The following is a 12,940-nucleotide window of genomic DNA, read 5'->3' as shown; positions in this document are numbered from 1 at the left end:
GTAGTAAAGCTAACTCTTTGAGAGGGAACTGTTTGCATCAGGACTTAAGGATGTGCAAATTATTGTTTTAGAACAAGTAGCTGTAGAAAACTAAGCCCATCACTGCATGGAGTAGCATTCTTGTGATTAATACAATGCTGTTTTTGCAAACTGCCTGTCAGACCAGTTAGATTTGGCTAAAGAAAAGGAGTTTCACATCTGATGGTATCTGCTTTAGGTTGACCTAAATCTGTCTCCTGATTCCATAGACTGTCTTGGAGTTTGGACATGTAGTTCAGTGGTCTAAAAAAATACTCTGAATCACATATGTGCAAAGCATATGAGTGCTAAACAGTCATTTCCCTGACTGTCACAAATTCCAGTGTTTAGGCATGTAAACATAATTTTCTCTGAATTTAGCAAGCTTTACTTTATAAGCATATACAGGCAACTAACAATCGATGCTGTCTTCTGCCCAGGCTCATCAGAAGTCCCTTGTGGATCACATTGATCTGAAAGTGACTAGAATTTCCAATACCAAATTACATTTTGCACTTCTTAGGGTGGTGCTGCTCAGAGAGGTTAAGTGTTCAGCATTGCCATGACTTACCTTGCTGTCTTGATTCGTAGCTGTACCAATCAGAAAATGGAACTATAACAGAAGAGGATCTAGCTCATATTCTGAAGACTGCCATGGGTGTGTCACAGATTGATGTGACACATCTTTTTAGAGCTGTAGATGAAGAAGAAAAGGGAGAGATTACATATGGTAAGTATTATAAGTGGATTTGAACTGTCACACAATGTCAAAGCTGTTTGAATGCCTGTTACTATACAAACCAGTTATTTCTACTAAACCTCACCTTGCTTGTCTTTAATATTGATAAAAGCACTGCACAGAAAGCAAACTCAAACATGTTTTTCAAAGGTAAGTTTCACCTTCAATATCAGGTGTCACATTTACATGTTTTCAGAGGTTTTCCCTTCCACATCAAGTCAGGCAATACATGGATTAGCTCTTCCAGCATATTCCCTCCTGTGTTCCATGTATGCGAATATGTATTTGTAAGAAAGCTGTCTTCTCTCTGTCCTGTTGTTTTGTCTCTTGGCATTTGTTCCCCACTGTTTCTGCCCTTCCAGAATACAGGGAGATACAAGATTTTCTACACTTAAAAACAGGCTGGGAAAATGTTTTTAAGTAAGCCACAAGTGGGAGGAGTAAGAGGGGATAGAGGAGAGGTAGAGGGGGAAATGAAGGGGTATGATCACTACATAGTGGTATGAGGCATATGTAACTGTTCAATATGCACATTATTTGGAGACAAAGTTGCTTTTGAAAAACAGGGAGATCTGAGTAAATAAATTATGCTGGGAGTCAAAGGCTGGAAAGCTGCCCAGTAGAGAGGGACTTGGACGGATTGATCGACAGCCAACTGATGGCCAAGGCGGCCAACAGCATTCTGGCCTCTGTCAGGAATAGTGTGTCCAGCAGGAGTAGGGAAGTGAAGCCCCTTGTGGCTTCACCAGTGCCAAATAAACCTTGAGTACTGTGGTCAGTTTTGGGCCCCACGTTACTGGAGAGACATTGAGGTGCTTGAGCCAGGTCCAGAAGGGGCGATGAAGCTGGCGAAGGGTCTGAAGAACAGGTTCTCTGAGCAGCTGAGGCAACTGGGATTGTTTAGTCAGGAGCAAAGGAGGCTGAGGGGAGACCTTATCGCTCTCTACAAATATGTGAAAGAAGATTGTAGCGGGGTGGATGTTGGTCTCATCTCCTTAGTAACAAGTGGTAGGACAGGAAGAAAGCACCTCAGGTTGCACCTGGGGAGGTTTAGATTCACCTTCTTACCTCCCTTTTGTCTTCTTCCTCTTAGTAGGGGCAGGAAGCAAAATTACTTTATTCCCAGGCAAATGACGGCGGTGATCCTTTCCTTGATTCTAATGTTTCACAGTTGGTTTAAGGTTGAGCTCCAAGATGAGACTGGTGATTACATGCTGGAATAACTCATTCATCCTACATCACCTCATCTCATGCTTCTGATGAATGAGGCACATGGGATCCCAAGCACTTTTCTCTGGGCTCTGCTCTGTAGAACTTTGATAAATATTCCTTAATATCTTCAGACCCAAAATGTCTACCTATTCAGATCACCCAGAAACATTATGCTGTTCACTTCAATCCTCCCTGGTATCTAAGGTTTTTCAGTTGGATCCAGAACTAATAAAAAATTAGTAATAACTAACAAAACAGCTGGCTACCAGTCACTAGTGGTGTCCCCCAGGGATCAGTGCTGGGCCCCATCCTGTTTGGTATCTTCACTGATGATCTGGCTGAGGGCATTCACTCCATCATCGGTAAATTTGCAGATGACACCAAGTTGGGAGAAGGTGTTGATCAGTTAGAGGGTAGAAGGGCTCTGCAGAGGGACCTTGACCAGCTGGACAGATGGGCAGAGTCCAACATGATGGCATTCAACAAGTCCAAGTGCCAGGTGCTGGACTTTGGTCACAACAGCCCCATGCAGCACTACAGGCTGGGGTCAGAGTGGCTGGAGAGCAGCCGGACAGAAAGGGACCTGGGGGTACTGATTGATAGTGTGCTGAACATGAGCCAGCAGTGTGCCCAGGTGGCCAAGAAGGCAAATGACATCTTGGCCTGCATCAGGAATAGTGTGGCCAGCAGGAGCAGGGAAGTCATTGTGCCCCTGTACTCAGCACTGGTTAGGTCACACCTTGAGTACTGTGTCCAGTTCTGGGCCCCTCAATGTAAGAAGGACATTGAGACTCTTGAACATGTCCAGAGAAGGCCAACGAGGCTGGGGAGAGGCCTTGAGCACAAGCCCTGTGGGATTGTTTAGCCTGGAGAAGAGGAGGCTCAGGGGAGACCTTATTGTCGTCTACAACTACCTGAAGGGAGGTTGTAGCCAGGAGGGGGTTGGTCTCTTCTCCCAGGCAACCAGCACCAGAACAAGTAGACACAGTCTCAAGCTGCACTGGGGGAATTTTAGGCTCAATGTGAGGAGAAAGTTCTTCACAGAGAGAGTTGTTAGCCATTGGAATGTGCTGCCCAGGGAGGTGGTGGAGTTGGCATCCCTGGAGGTGTTCAAGTGGGGACTGGACGTGGCCCTTGGTGCCATGGTCTAGTAGTCATGAGATTTTGGGTGACAGGTTGGACTTAGTGAGGTCTTCTCTTCCAACCTTGTTGATTCTATGAACATTGAAGTATCCTGGTAGCATTGTCAGGATGCTGATGTGGATATAGACTTGTACTTGTGGGATCAACAGCTGCTTTAAGGGATTTGCTGAATTTCTTTTCTGAAAAGATAACAGCAGCTTTTTAAAAGAATTTCTTAGAATGGCACTTGCAGGAAATATTCAGTCTTTACAGTACAAAAAAGAACTCTGCTTAATGGGATTGTAAGGCTTTGGTACTGTTGGTTGAAATTTTTATGCTTGTCTTACCTTAGGCTAACTATCAGAATGAGCTTTCCCCAGAAAAGCTGGCATTTCACAGTCATTATGATGTGCACAGTTTGTGTTGTTACAAGAAGTAGCAGATATTTGGGATGATATTAAAGCCTCCATTTGAAAAAAGGGAATGCTTTCATGTTCCTGCTGCAGGCCAGGGCCACTTAAGGCTGACAGCTGATTGCTCTCTCCTTGTTAGCAGCAGAAAAATAACGTACTGGGTTGGGTTCACTGAATGTGCTTAGCTGTTTTATTTCTGGTGAATCAGCTCGCACTCAAGCATTTCAAATGTGTTATTGCAACTGCTACTCCTGTTAAGCATCTGAAATATAAAATAATGTCCTATGCTTCCTTGTGGAAAAAGGTCAGATGCATCACAGTTGAACTTGAATGTTATCAAAAGAAAAAGTTGTGTGGTTTGAAAGATTTAAGGTAGCTTGGTTATCTTTTTCACCTGAAGACTTCATAATTTGTATGATCAATCAACTTGTACCATGCAGGTTTTTCGGTGTAGATGATAGCATTGGGTTTTGTGAGCTGAACATCATCAGCTTTTGCTGAAGTTCCAGGATCCAAAATACTTTAGATCCGTGTAAACTAAGGATAAAGAATCCTCTGTTTTGTTTGTGAAAGGATGAAGTTGTGTTTATTGCCTTCTCCCCACCTGTCCCTTTGCAACAGTTCAGAGGCAGGGCTGACTGCAACTTCCATGCCCCTGGGAGCCAAATGACAGTCCTTGCCGTTTGCAATACTGAGACAAGCACATGATCCCAGGGAAGGGTGGCAGAGGGAAAGCTGTTGTAGTTCCCTTCTTCCACATCATTCCATTTGTACCAGGAGTAACAAGACATCACTGCTTTTGAAAAGGTACTTCAGATGTGATCTGTGCTGCACTGCAAGAAGCTCACAGCATTGTCTGATCATGAGCTTTTCTGGGATGTGACAGTGAATTTGAGTGGGCTGTGAGAGATACGTGGTAGGTGACTGAGTTAGTGATAATGCTCACATCCAGGTTTTTCCAGTGTCAATTTACATTATAAGAATAGCATCTTATGTCTTGGGTATCTTGTGTTCAAATAAGATCTGAATAAACAGTCATATGGGCAAATTGTGACAAAACTTCAATGTCTGATACTTATTTTTTTTAAACACAAAATGTTACTTCTTGATGTTAAGGATTCCCTGCTCCCCCAGCCACTAACCTTGCTTGTTGTAGTCTTATTGATATCTCACATAAAAATCTCTTTTATTCCTCCCCCCCAATGTTACAAATTCTCTTACCATAATATTATTCTCTGAAATACTAGGGCTTTTAAATGCTGAAATCTTGAAAGCAGAACTGTTAGATTGAAATTAATTATGAGTGCAAAGCATTGAATGGCATGTTTGCAAAAGACTTCCAGAAATGACTGCTCTGGCTGTTCATTGTTGCTCAGCTGGAGGGCTTGTGCCCTTTCCCCAGTGAATAGTGAGATGCTATGTCAGGGTATGTGGTGCTCCTCATGCATTTTAATGCAAACCTGATACTGTTCACTATTTCACCATACAAGCTAAGCTCTGGTCTGAAGAGTTTTAAAAAGGGCTTAGATTACTCTTGGTGGCATCTCAGCTCTGGGGGATGTGGTAAACTGCTGAGAAACTAAAACAAGTTATGGGGATAACAGTATGTTAACCGCTGCTCTTTATCTCCAAAGTGATCACGTAATGGATGTGTCTAAGTATTCAAATTTAGTGTCCTTCTGTTTCAAACAGCTAATTCAATGTAACAACACTTCATTAATTATTTTTTTTTAGACGAGTTCTACAGATTTGCTGAATTGTACCCACACTTTGCAGAAGACTATCTCTATGCTGATCAGATGGGAGCTGAGAGTAGCTTGGAGACTTCACCTCTTTCTGCTCCTAATGGTATCTGTACTGACTTCAGCCCTGAAAATGCTGAAGATAAAAAGAAGCCTCTGCAGAAGAAACTGAATTAACACTACAACCATTACCTTCCTCTCCTGGTGAGAGGATTGTCTTTTCTTGGGATTTTCATAAGTCACTCCAGCTATACAGCAAATACCAGTTTTGTGTGTGAAAGTTCTTCTACATTAATACCGTTCTCGTGTGCTGTATTTAACAACATGTTCCAGGTTACTTTGGGGAAGGTGTTTTTATTTTATTTTTTTTCCTCTTTTTTTTTTATTTTTTTTCCAAAAGGTCTTTGAAAGGCAACAATGTGAATGTGCTTCATGATTAATGTTCATATTTAAAAGGAAGCGGCACGCTTATTTATATTCCATTGGCTAGTTTCATGTACAAAGTGTCGCACAAACTGTGCATGTGTAAAGAAACTGTAGCTACTCTGGTGTTAAGTGCACTTTGGTGACTAGTGTTTTCCCTAGTTATGGGGAAGTTTATTTGGGGCCAAACTTTGCTGTCCATATTTGCATAGTCAGTCTTGTTGATACCAGTGGGAATATATTCTTGAGTAAGGCAAGCATGTTTTGGCCCTTCCTTTTGGTTTCAGTGAACAGTTTGGAAACAACATTGCAAAAGCTTGCTAAGGATTACTTTTTATTTTTGAATGAGAACTTTTTTTTCCTCTTTCAGTAGAATGGTAGAATGAAAAGAAAGGCTCCTTATCCTTCACCCCCAACACTTTTCTACTGTAATCTTCTGGATGCAATTAAACATATTTTTTTTTTTTTCCAAACCAGCATGCCAGATACTGTTTGCAAATACTGTAAGAGAAAAGAACAAACAGTTTTGTCATGTATGTCCATTCAACATTTAAATGGGAGAGGTTTACACAATTGTATGTGATCTACATTTATCAGGACTCACAGGTTTCTTTTTTAGCAAGCCTGTATATACAGGTAACTTAGCCTGAAACACATTATGAAGGCTTTGTATGAGCACAAGCTTGAAAAGGCTGGAGTTGTTTCAGAGGCCAAGCCAGAACGTCCTGAAGAATTGATAGCTAAATCTCTACATCAACATGCTGCATATAATGTATATGAAGCCTAAAATACTTTAGAGCAGTTTAAAAAAAAACAACCACAAACACCACAGACAACAACAAAACCCAGCATCCAGTATTGATAACATTATCTTTGCCTCTGTAAAGCTAAATGCCTTAATGACCAGCGGAGGTCCCCAGGAAAAACTTAGATTACTATAAAACTGCAGGGCTTCTCTGACTGGGAAACGTGACACAAGCCTCAATGATCAGGAAGGATATGATGACCCTGTCACAAGATAATTCTGAAGGCAACTCTGTTACAAAGAAATAAAAACATACTTTACAAAGTTAGGCATAGACATTTCTTTTAGGGCTGCACTAAAATATGATGGATCTGTGACTGGAAAACTGTTGCGAGTTGAAAGGAAAAAAACATTTAGCAGAAGGAAATCCATTTGTACCAAATGCTTTTATTACTAATTTTTAAATAGCAGGAGATGTTTGAAAGCTCATTAGGGTATTGGAATGTGTCCTCAGAAATCCCTCTGTGTGGCAAGTCTCCAAACTGAAAGTGGCTCTAACAGAAAAGCTATGGGAGGAGAAAAGACACCAAAACATTTCTGTGGAGGTAGGTCCTCCTCTGGTGGTAATTAAGTTATTTTTGTTTATCTAGGTAATGCATGCCAAGCTGACAGGGCTGCAGCAGACTGGCAGACAAGACTTGAGTTGAAACTGATAATAAAAAATAGGAGAAAGTTTTTCAAATCCTAAGGAATGTGAAGAACTAAACTTAGGTAGAAATAGTCAGCTGCACTAACAGAGAAGGGAGTGGCTATTACTGCATAAAGCATCTTGGGGCAGTAATGATATAAAGTAGGACAAGCTGAGCACTGTTCACTTGTTGCAGGAAATATGCTTGTTACAGTAGGACACATCAACAGAGTAGCCTGTAAGGAGTGTTGGTAGTACTTCTGTATGGTTAGTCCTTACCTGAAATACCTGGCTGTGGTGGGGCACCTGAGAAAAATGGGGAGTAGCTGGAGAGAGTCTGGAGGACAGAAGGTACTCCAAAAAGAGATAAAAAGTAATCTTTAATCCAAGGAAGATGTGAAAACAGTCTTCAAATATGGAAAAAGTTGCTATAGAGATGGTAGAAACAAACTTCTCTCCATGCTGATGGCAGACACAGACTGTTCAATTTATTGGCAAGTTCAGCACTAGGAAAATTCCCTTAAAATACACTTAGTTAAGCTAAGAAAAATGAACTACTCCAGATTGGTCGAAGGAACCTCACATCACTGGAGGTTTTGAAAATAGGGCAGCTAAGATGGAGACACTTGGTTTTGTTGGACATGCCCCATGGTCACAGGGGTAAGCCCTGAAGCCTGCTTTCTGTGACTATACAGTATGTATTGTAGTTGGTAAGTAAGGGAAGGTTCATGAACCATAGTCTGGGTGCATCACATCTTTCCAATAAGACTTTTTTTTGGCAGGTGACTAAAACTAGCTGTGTAGAGTAGTTAGCATTTGCTTTATTTGTGAGTTTGGGAACTTTTCAGTGCAGGGATGAGGTAGAGTTCCCAGAGTAATATGCGTGAAAAGATGAAAAGGTAAGCTTAGTATCCCCATGGGCAACTTGAAGTGAGAGAAGCTCCAGAGGAAGAGATGCTCTGTCCACATCCATGAAAGTGCAAAGAAAGCTGTGGTTGGCTAACTCTGAATGTGCCTAATTAGCTTGTGTGGTTTGTGTAACCCAGGGATCGGTGTTCCAAAAACCAAAGGGTACATTTAGCTTCATATTTGTTTTGGTGAGGGAGAGGATTTTTAATTGTGGTGAGTGCAAGAGCTGCACTTGTGTGCAACTAGGCGTTGCATAATGTTTGGGTTGAACTGCAAGCCTGTAGTAGACAGGCCCTTAAATAGATGCCACACTGTGTGTGAAGCAGTTAGCTTAACATCTCTACTGATGATCTGGATGAGGAGATAGAGTCCACCATTAGTAAGCTGGGGGCAGGTGTTGATTTGTTAGAGGGTAGGAGGACTCTGCAGAGGGACCTGGACAGGCTGGACACATGGGCAGAGTCCAACATGATGACATTTAACAAGTCCAAGCGCTGGGTGCTGTACTTCAGTCACAACCACCCCATGCAGTGCTACAGGCTGGGGTTGGAGTGGCTGGAGAGCAACCAGGCAGAAAGGGACCTGGGGGTGCTGATTGACAGCCAGCTGAACATGAGCCAGCGGTGTGCCCAGGTAGCCAAGAAGGCCAATGGCATCCTGGCCTGTATCAGAAATAGTGTGGCCAGTAGGAGCAGGGAAGTCCTTCTGCCCCTGTACTCAGCACTGGTTAGGCCACACCTTGAGTACTGTATCCAGTTCTAGGCCCCTCAATTTAAGGACAGTGACAGCCTTGAGCACAAGCCCTGTGAGGAGAGGCTGAGGGAGCTGGGGTTGTTTAGCCTGGAAGAGGCTCAGGGGTGACCTTATTGCTCTCTACCTATACCTGAAAGGAGGTTGTAGACAAGTGTGGGTTGGTCTCTCAGGTAACCAGCAACAGAACAAGAGGACACAGTCTCAAGCCGTGCCAGGGGAAGTTTAGGTTCGATGTGAGGAGAAAGTTCTTCACAGAGAGAGTTGTTAGCCATTGGAATGTGCTGCCCAGGGAGGTGGAGTCACTGTCCCTGGAGGTGTTCAAAAAAGATTGGATGTGGTACTTGGAGCTATGGTTTGGTTGTCATGGTGTTAAGTATTAGGTAATAGGTTGGACTTGATGATCTCTGAGGTCTTTTCCAGCCTGGTTAATTTTGTGATTCTGTGAAAGTCATGTACATCAGTGAATTTGGTTCAGAGCCACTGCTGAGGATGACCCATGAACCAGCACACTGTTTGCTTGGTGAGCTTAATGAAAGCAACCTCTAAAAACAAACAAACCAAACTACAAAACAGCACTTACATTTTTGGAATTAATTGCAATGTTTTTTACTGTCAGATTGTTGAACAAGGTAGAGACATAATAGGATGAATGATAGGTTAAAGTTCTGATCAGGCTGCACGGAAACACTGTTATATCACACCTAATGTCACAAAAGCTGAGATTAATATAATCAGGTGATTTTTAGCATGGGTAGAATATAAGGCTTTAATATTAGACTGCCTTGCAATGACAGAAAAGCCACAGGGGAGGCAAACTCAAACTTTACAGAGGGCTGAGACCTCTACCACCTTGCATTACTGCAGCAGCGTTCATTACAAGTCCTGTGCTGACCTCTATCTCTAAAAGGTTTTAGTAGTTCTGCATAAGTACCCTTTTTAAAAGGCACCCAGCTGTGCAGCTGCTGGGTTGTGACAGGCAGTCAAGTGTCAGTGGCTTGCTGCAATGGTAGGGTGGAAGTTAAAAGCTTTCCTTCCCCTTCACCAAACTTTTGTTGTAGCTAGAAAAATTTTACTCTGTGGTTAAAGAAACCAGACTTCTGTTTGCTAATCCCACTTGGAAGGTATAAACCCTTACTTTGCAAGGAGATGTGTGCAGTACAGAAGTGATACAACTCCTCAGTGGCAAAGCTGCTGGCAGTAAATAGCTTTGTCCATGTCTATTTATTAATATATTAATGCAAATTGTGAGCTAGTTTAAGCATTGGGCTAGTTGGATTTATTATCTTTTTAATAAAAATGAGGCATTTTTATGGCAAAGGGATTGTTGCATTCTGACTTTTGCATAGCTTGACAAGTTTTTCTAAAGCAGATGTCTTTTTATTAATTGATTAGTTCTCTTACAAGGCTGTCTTTGGTATTGCCATTAAAGTATTCTTCCTGCTTTTATTTTGCCATGCAGTAAGTACAGCTTTTTTGTTAGCTGTGTCAGTCACAGTCTCCTCTTAGCTCCTTGAGAAATGGTGTTCCCATTTAAAGATAAACAAAAAACCCCAAAGGTAAAGAATACAGGCTGCAGAACTTGAGCACCACGTGCTGTACCACTGTGGGCACAGCTTTGTGTGTATTATGGGACTGAACTAGAATAGAGAGAAAAACAATCTTGATTTTAAAAACCTGAGCAAGTTAGATGAATTTTCCTTTAGGTGAGAATGCTGGTCACAAGACTCTCTAAAAGGTTGCATTCTGTTTAATGTGAAAGGGGTGAAGGGGGGGGGGTGTTGGTGTTTTGTTTGGGGGGCTTTGGGTTTCTTGTTTGTGTGGGGGCTTGGTTTGGGTTTTGTTTGTTTAGGGGTTTTGGGTTGGTTTGGGGTTTGCTTGGTTGGTTTGGGAAAATTTGTTAGTAGCATTTTCATGAGTTCTAGATTTAAGAAATATGTTGGCCAAGAGTTTTACCTTAGCAAGACTTAAGCTTGGCTCCTTGAATCATATTCAAGCACAGAAGTTCCCTGCTAACCAAGCACTTCAGGTGGTTTGTTACCTTTTAGGTATATGAACTTCAGCTAATTTGGAAAACTTAAACTACCTAATCAACATGGCTGGAACCTTCACAGAAAAGAATAGAATAGAATTAAGCAGGTTGGAAGAGACTTTTGAGATCATTGAGTCCAACCTATCACCCAGCCCCATCTAATCAACTAAACCATGGCACCAAGCACCCCATCCAGTCTCTTCCTAAACACCTCCAGTGATGGTGACTCCACCACCTCCCTGGGCAGCACATTCCAATGGCCAATCACTCTTTCTATGAAGAACTTCTTCCTAACATCCAGCCTAAAAGTAGAGTAGGTCTAACAGGTTTGAAGGGAAAAGTAAGATGTGACTTTGATAATTATTTTTTAATTAAATTATTAATCAGTCCAGCAAAACTCCAAAATCTGTTTCACAGTTGAGCAGGAAGACCGAGATTGTCATTCAGGTATTTTTGCAGTGCTGACTGGGTGGAAATTAAGCTAGATGTTCTTCAGTCAAAGAATAACTTCTTTAAGGTACTGCAGCATTGTGTATCCAGGTAATGTCCAGGTCGCTGGCAGTGCAGACAGCGAGGTTTCATCTGCTCTCCCAGACTTTCTCCTTTGAAGAATGGAAAAAAGTATTAAGACTGTGACAGGAACCTTGTAAGACCTTAAAGGTAAAATGCTCCAGCACCACTTCAGAGGAACAAACACAATCATTCTGTGCTATAGCTAAGACAGAGTATACACCAACACATTGTGATCAAAACATGCATAACTTCAATACTATTCAGGTGAAACTACTGAGAGAATGCAGCAACAAACAGATTGTCCATTAGACATGCCTGGACTTCTGCCTGTGAATATTTCTTGCATCTCATTGTGATCAAGTTAGGGCAGTTTCTTTCTCTTCAAGATTTATTTCAAGATGATAATTTTTTTTGACTTTTAGAAGTGGGGGGGTGATGTGTTTTGTAGAAAACAGCTGCTTCTCCCCAGATTGTATGACGTGCTTTATCATGTGTAATGGGATTAAACCAAAGTGGGCAGTGCCAAGAGGGCAGAGGACTTAAGAGGCTTATAGAAACGAAGGGTTTGTGTTTGTGAAACGTATCAGCAGCCACTCCTGTGTAGATTTCTCTCTCAAGTTCATTAAGCAAAATAATTTTTCTAGATGTGTGATAGCAGCAGCTGCTTATCTGTTGTTTTTCTTCAGCAAAGTGGCATAACAGAGCACTCCAGTGCAGGCCAGCTTCAGGAGGCCATCTGCAACCCTTAAAGACATGCTTGCAGTTTTCTAGGGGTCAGTCTCTGGGAATGGAAGCAGCAGACTCACCTTAGCACAGATTGCACCTGTGTAAGTTATTCCCATGAATTAACTTCTTTGTTGGGCTGCTTTTAATATATTTTTTTTCCTACAAACACAGCTGTCATGCTGTTTATTGTGAGGTACATTGCACAGGGCCCTAAGTACATCAGAGCTTATTTGAAGTTAACTCGGGGAACTCAAAAAAAGGTGCTGTACAACATTCTGTCCATAAAATGTTGTTTCCTATTGTGTTTTGTTTTTTTCACTTTTGATAAAAAAAATGTCAAAAGCAAGAGAAAAATTATAATGACTTTTTCAATGTTTTGATACTGTGTATGGGGTGTTATTTGTGAGAGCCAGTTCTTGGGCCAAACAGTCAAATGGAGAAAAATCAGGCTGAACTTCTGGTCCTGAACAAGCAAATAGGAAAGCCCATCAAGGCTGGCACAGCAGCAAAGCTTTGACTGTGCAGCTGGCCTTTTCCCACAGTAAAGGAGGATGTTTTCTGCCTCTTGAGCCAGGGAATTCAGTTTTCTGTATCTCTAGCTCTTGCTTGTGTTGTCTGTTCTTCGTAGGTGTCTTGCAGCTTGAGGGAAAACTCCCTGCCTCTCAGGCTTAAGTGGCATGGACTTTTCTCCCTGAGCTGTAAGCAGCAAGTGACTAACTATCAAGGTCCCATTCTGGTAATGCCTCCCAAAACTAGGGGCCTGTGTACTGCTTTAGCTTGTGCCTGCCATTAGGTAAAGGGTTGCTTTTTCTTCTCACACACTTGGATGGTTGCAGGTGTGTCTAGGTGACAGCAGGTCTGAAAGAGCTTATGAGAGCCTCTTTATTCCTGTGAACAGTAAGGAATTA

General features: G+C 42.0%; 1 protein-coding gene across 1 annotated transcript in view; it reads left to right on the top strand.

Annotated features, from left to right (window-relative positions):
- LPCAT1 (lysophosphatidylcholine acyltransferase 1) overlaps nucleotides 1-5,592 on the top strand; it is a 67,379-nt gene extending 61,787 nt beyond the window's left edge. The window contains exons 13-14 of the mRNA XM_054164306.1: nucleotides 610-748; nucleotides 5,239-5,592. Coding sequence (XP_054020281.1) covers nucleotides 610-748; nucleotides 5,239-5,423 — 324 coding nt within the window. The 3' untranslated portion in view covers nucleotides 5,424-5,592. The remainder of the gene's footprint in view (nucleotides 1-609; nucleotides 749-5,238) is intronic.
- The last annotated feature ends 7,348 nt before the right edge of the window (nucleotides 5,593-12,940 follow it).

Source organism: Dryobates pubescens, chromosome 9, assembly GCF_014839835.1.
Source record: "Dryobates pubescens isolate bDryPub1 chromosome 9, bDryPub1.pri, whole genome shotgun sequence".
Lineage (NCBI taxonomy): Eukaryota > Metazoa > Chordata > Aves > Piciformes > Picidae > Dryobates > Dryobates pubescens.
This window is presented reverse-complemented; position numbering and strand designations above follow the sequence as displayed.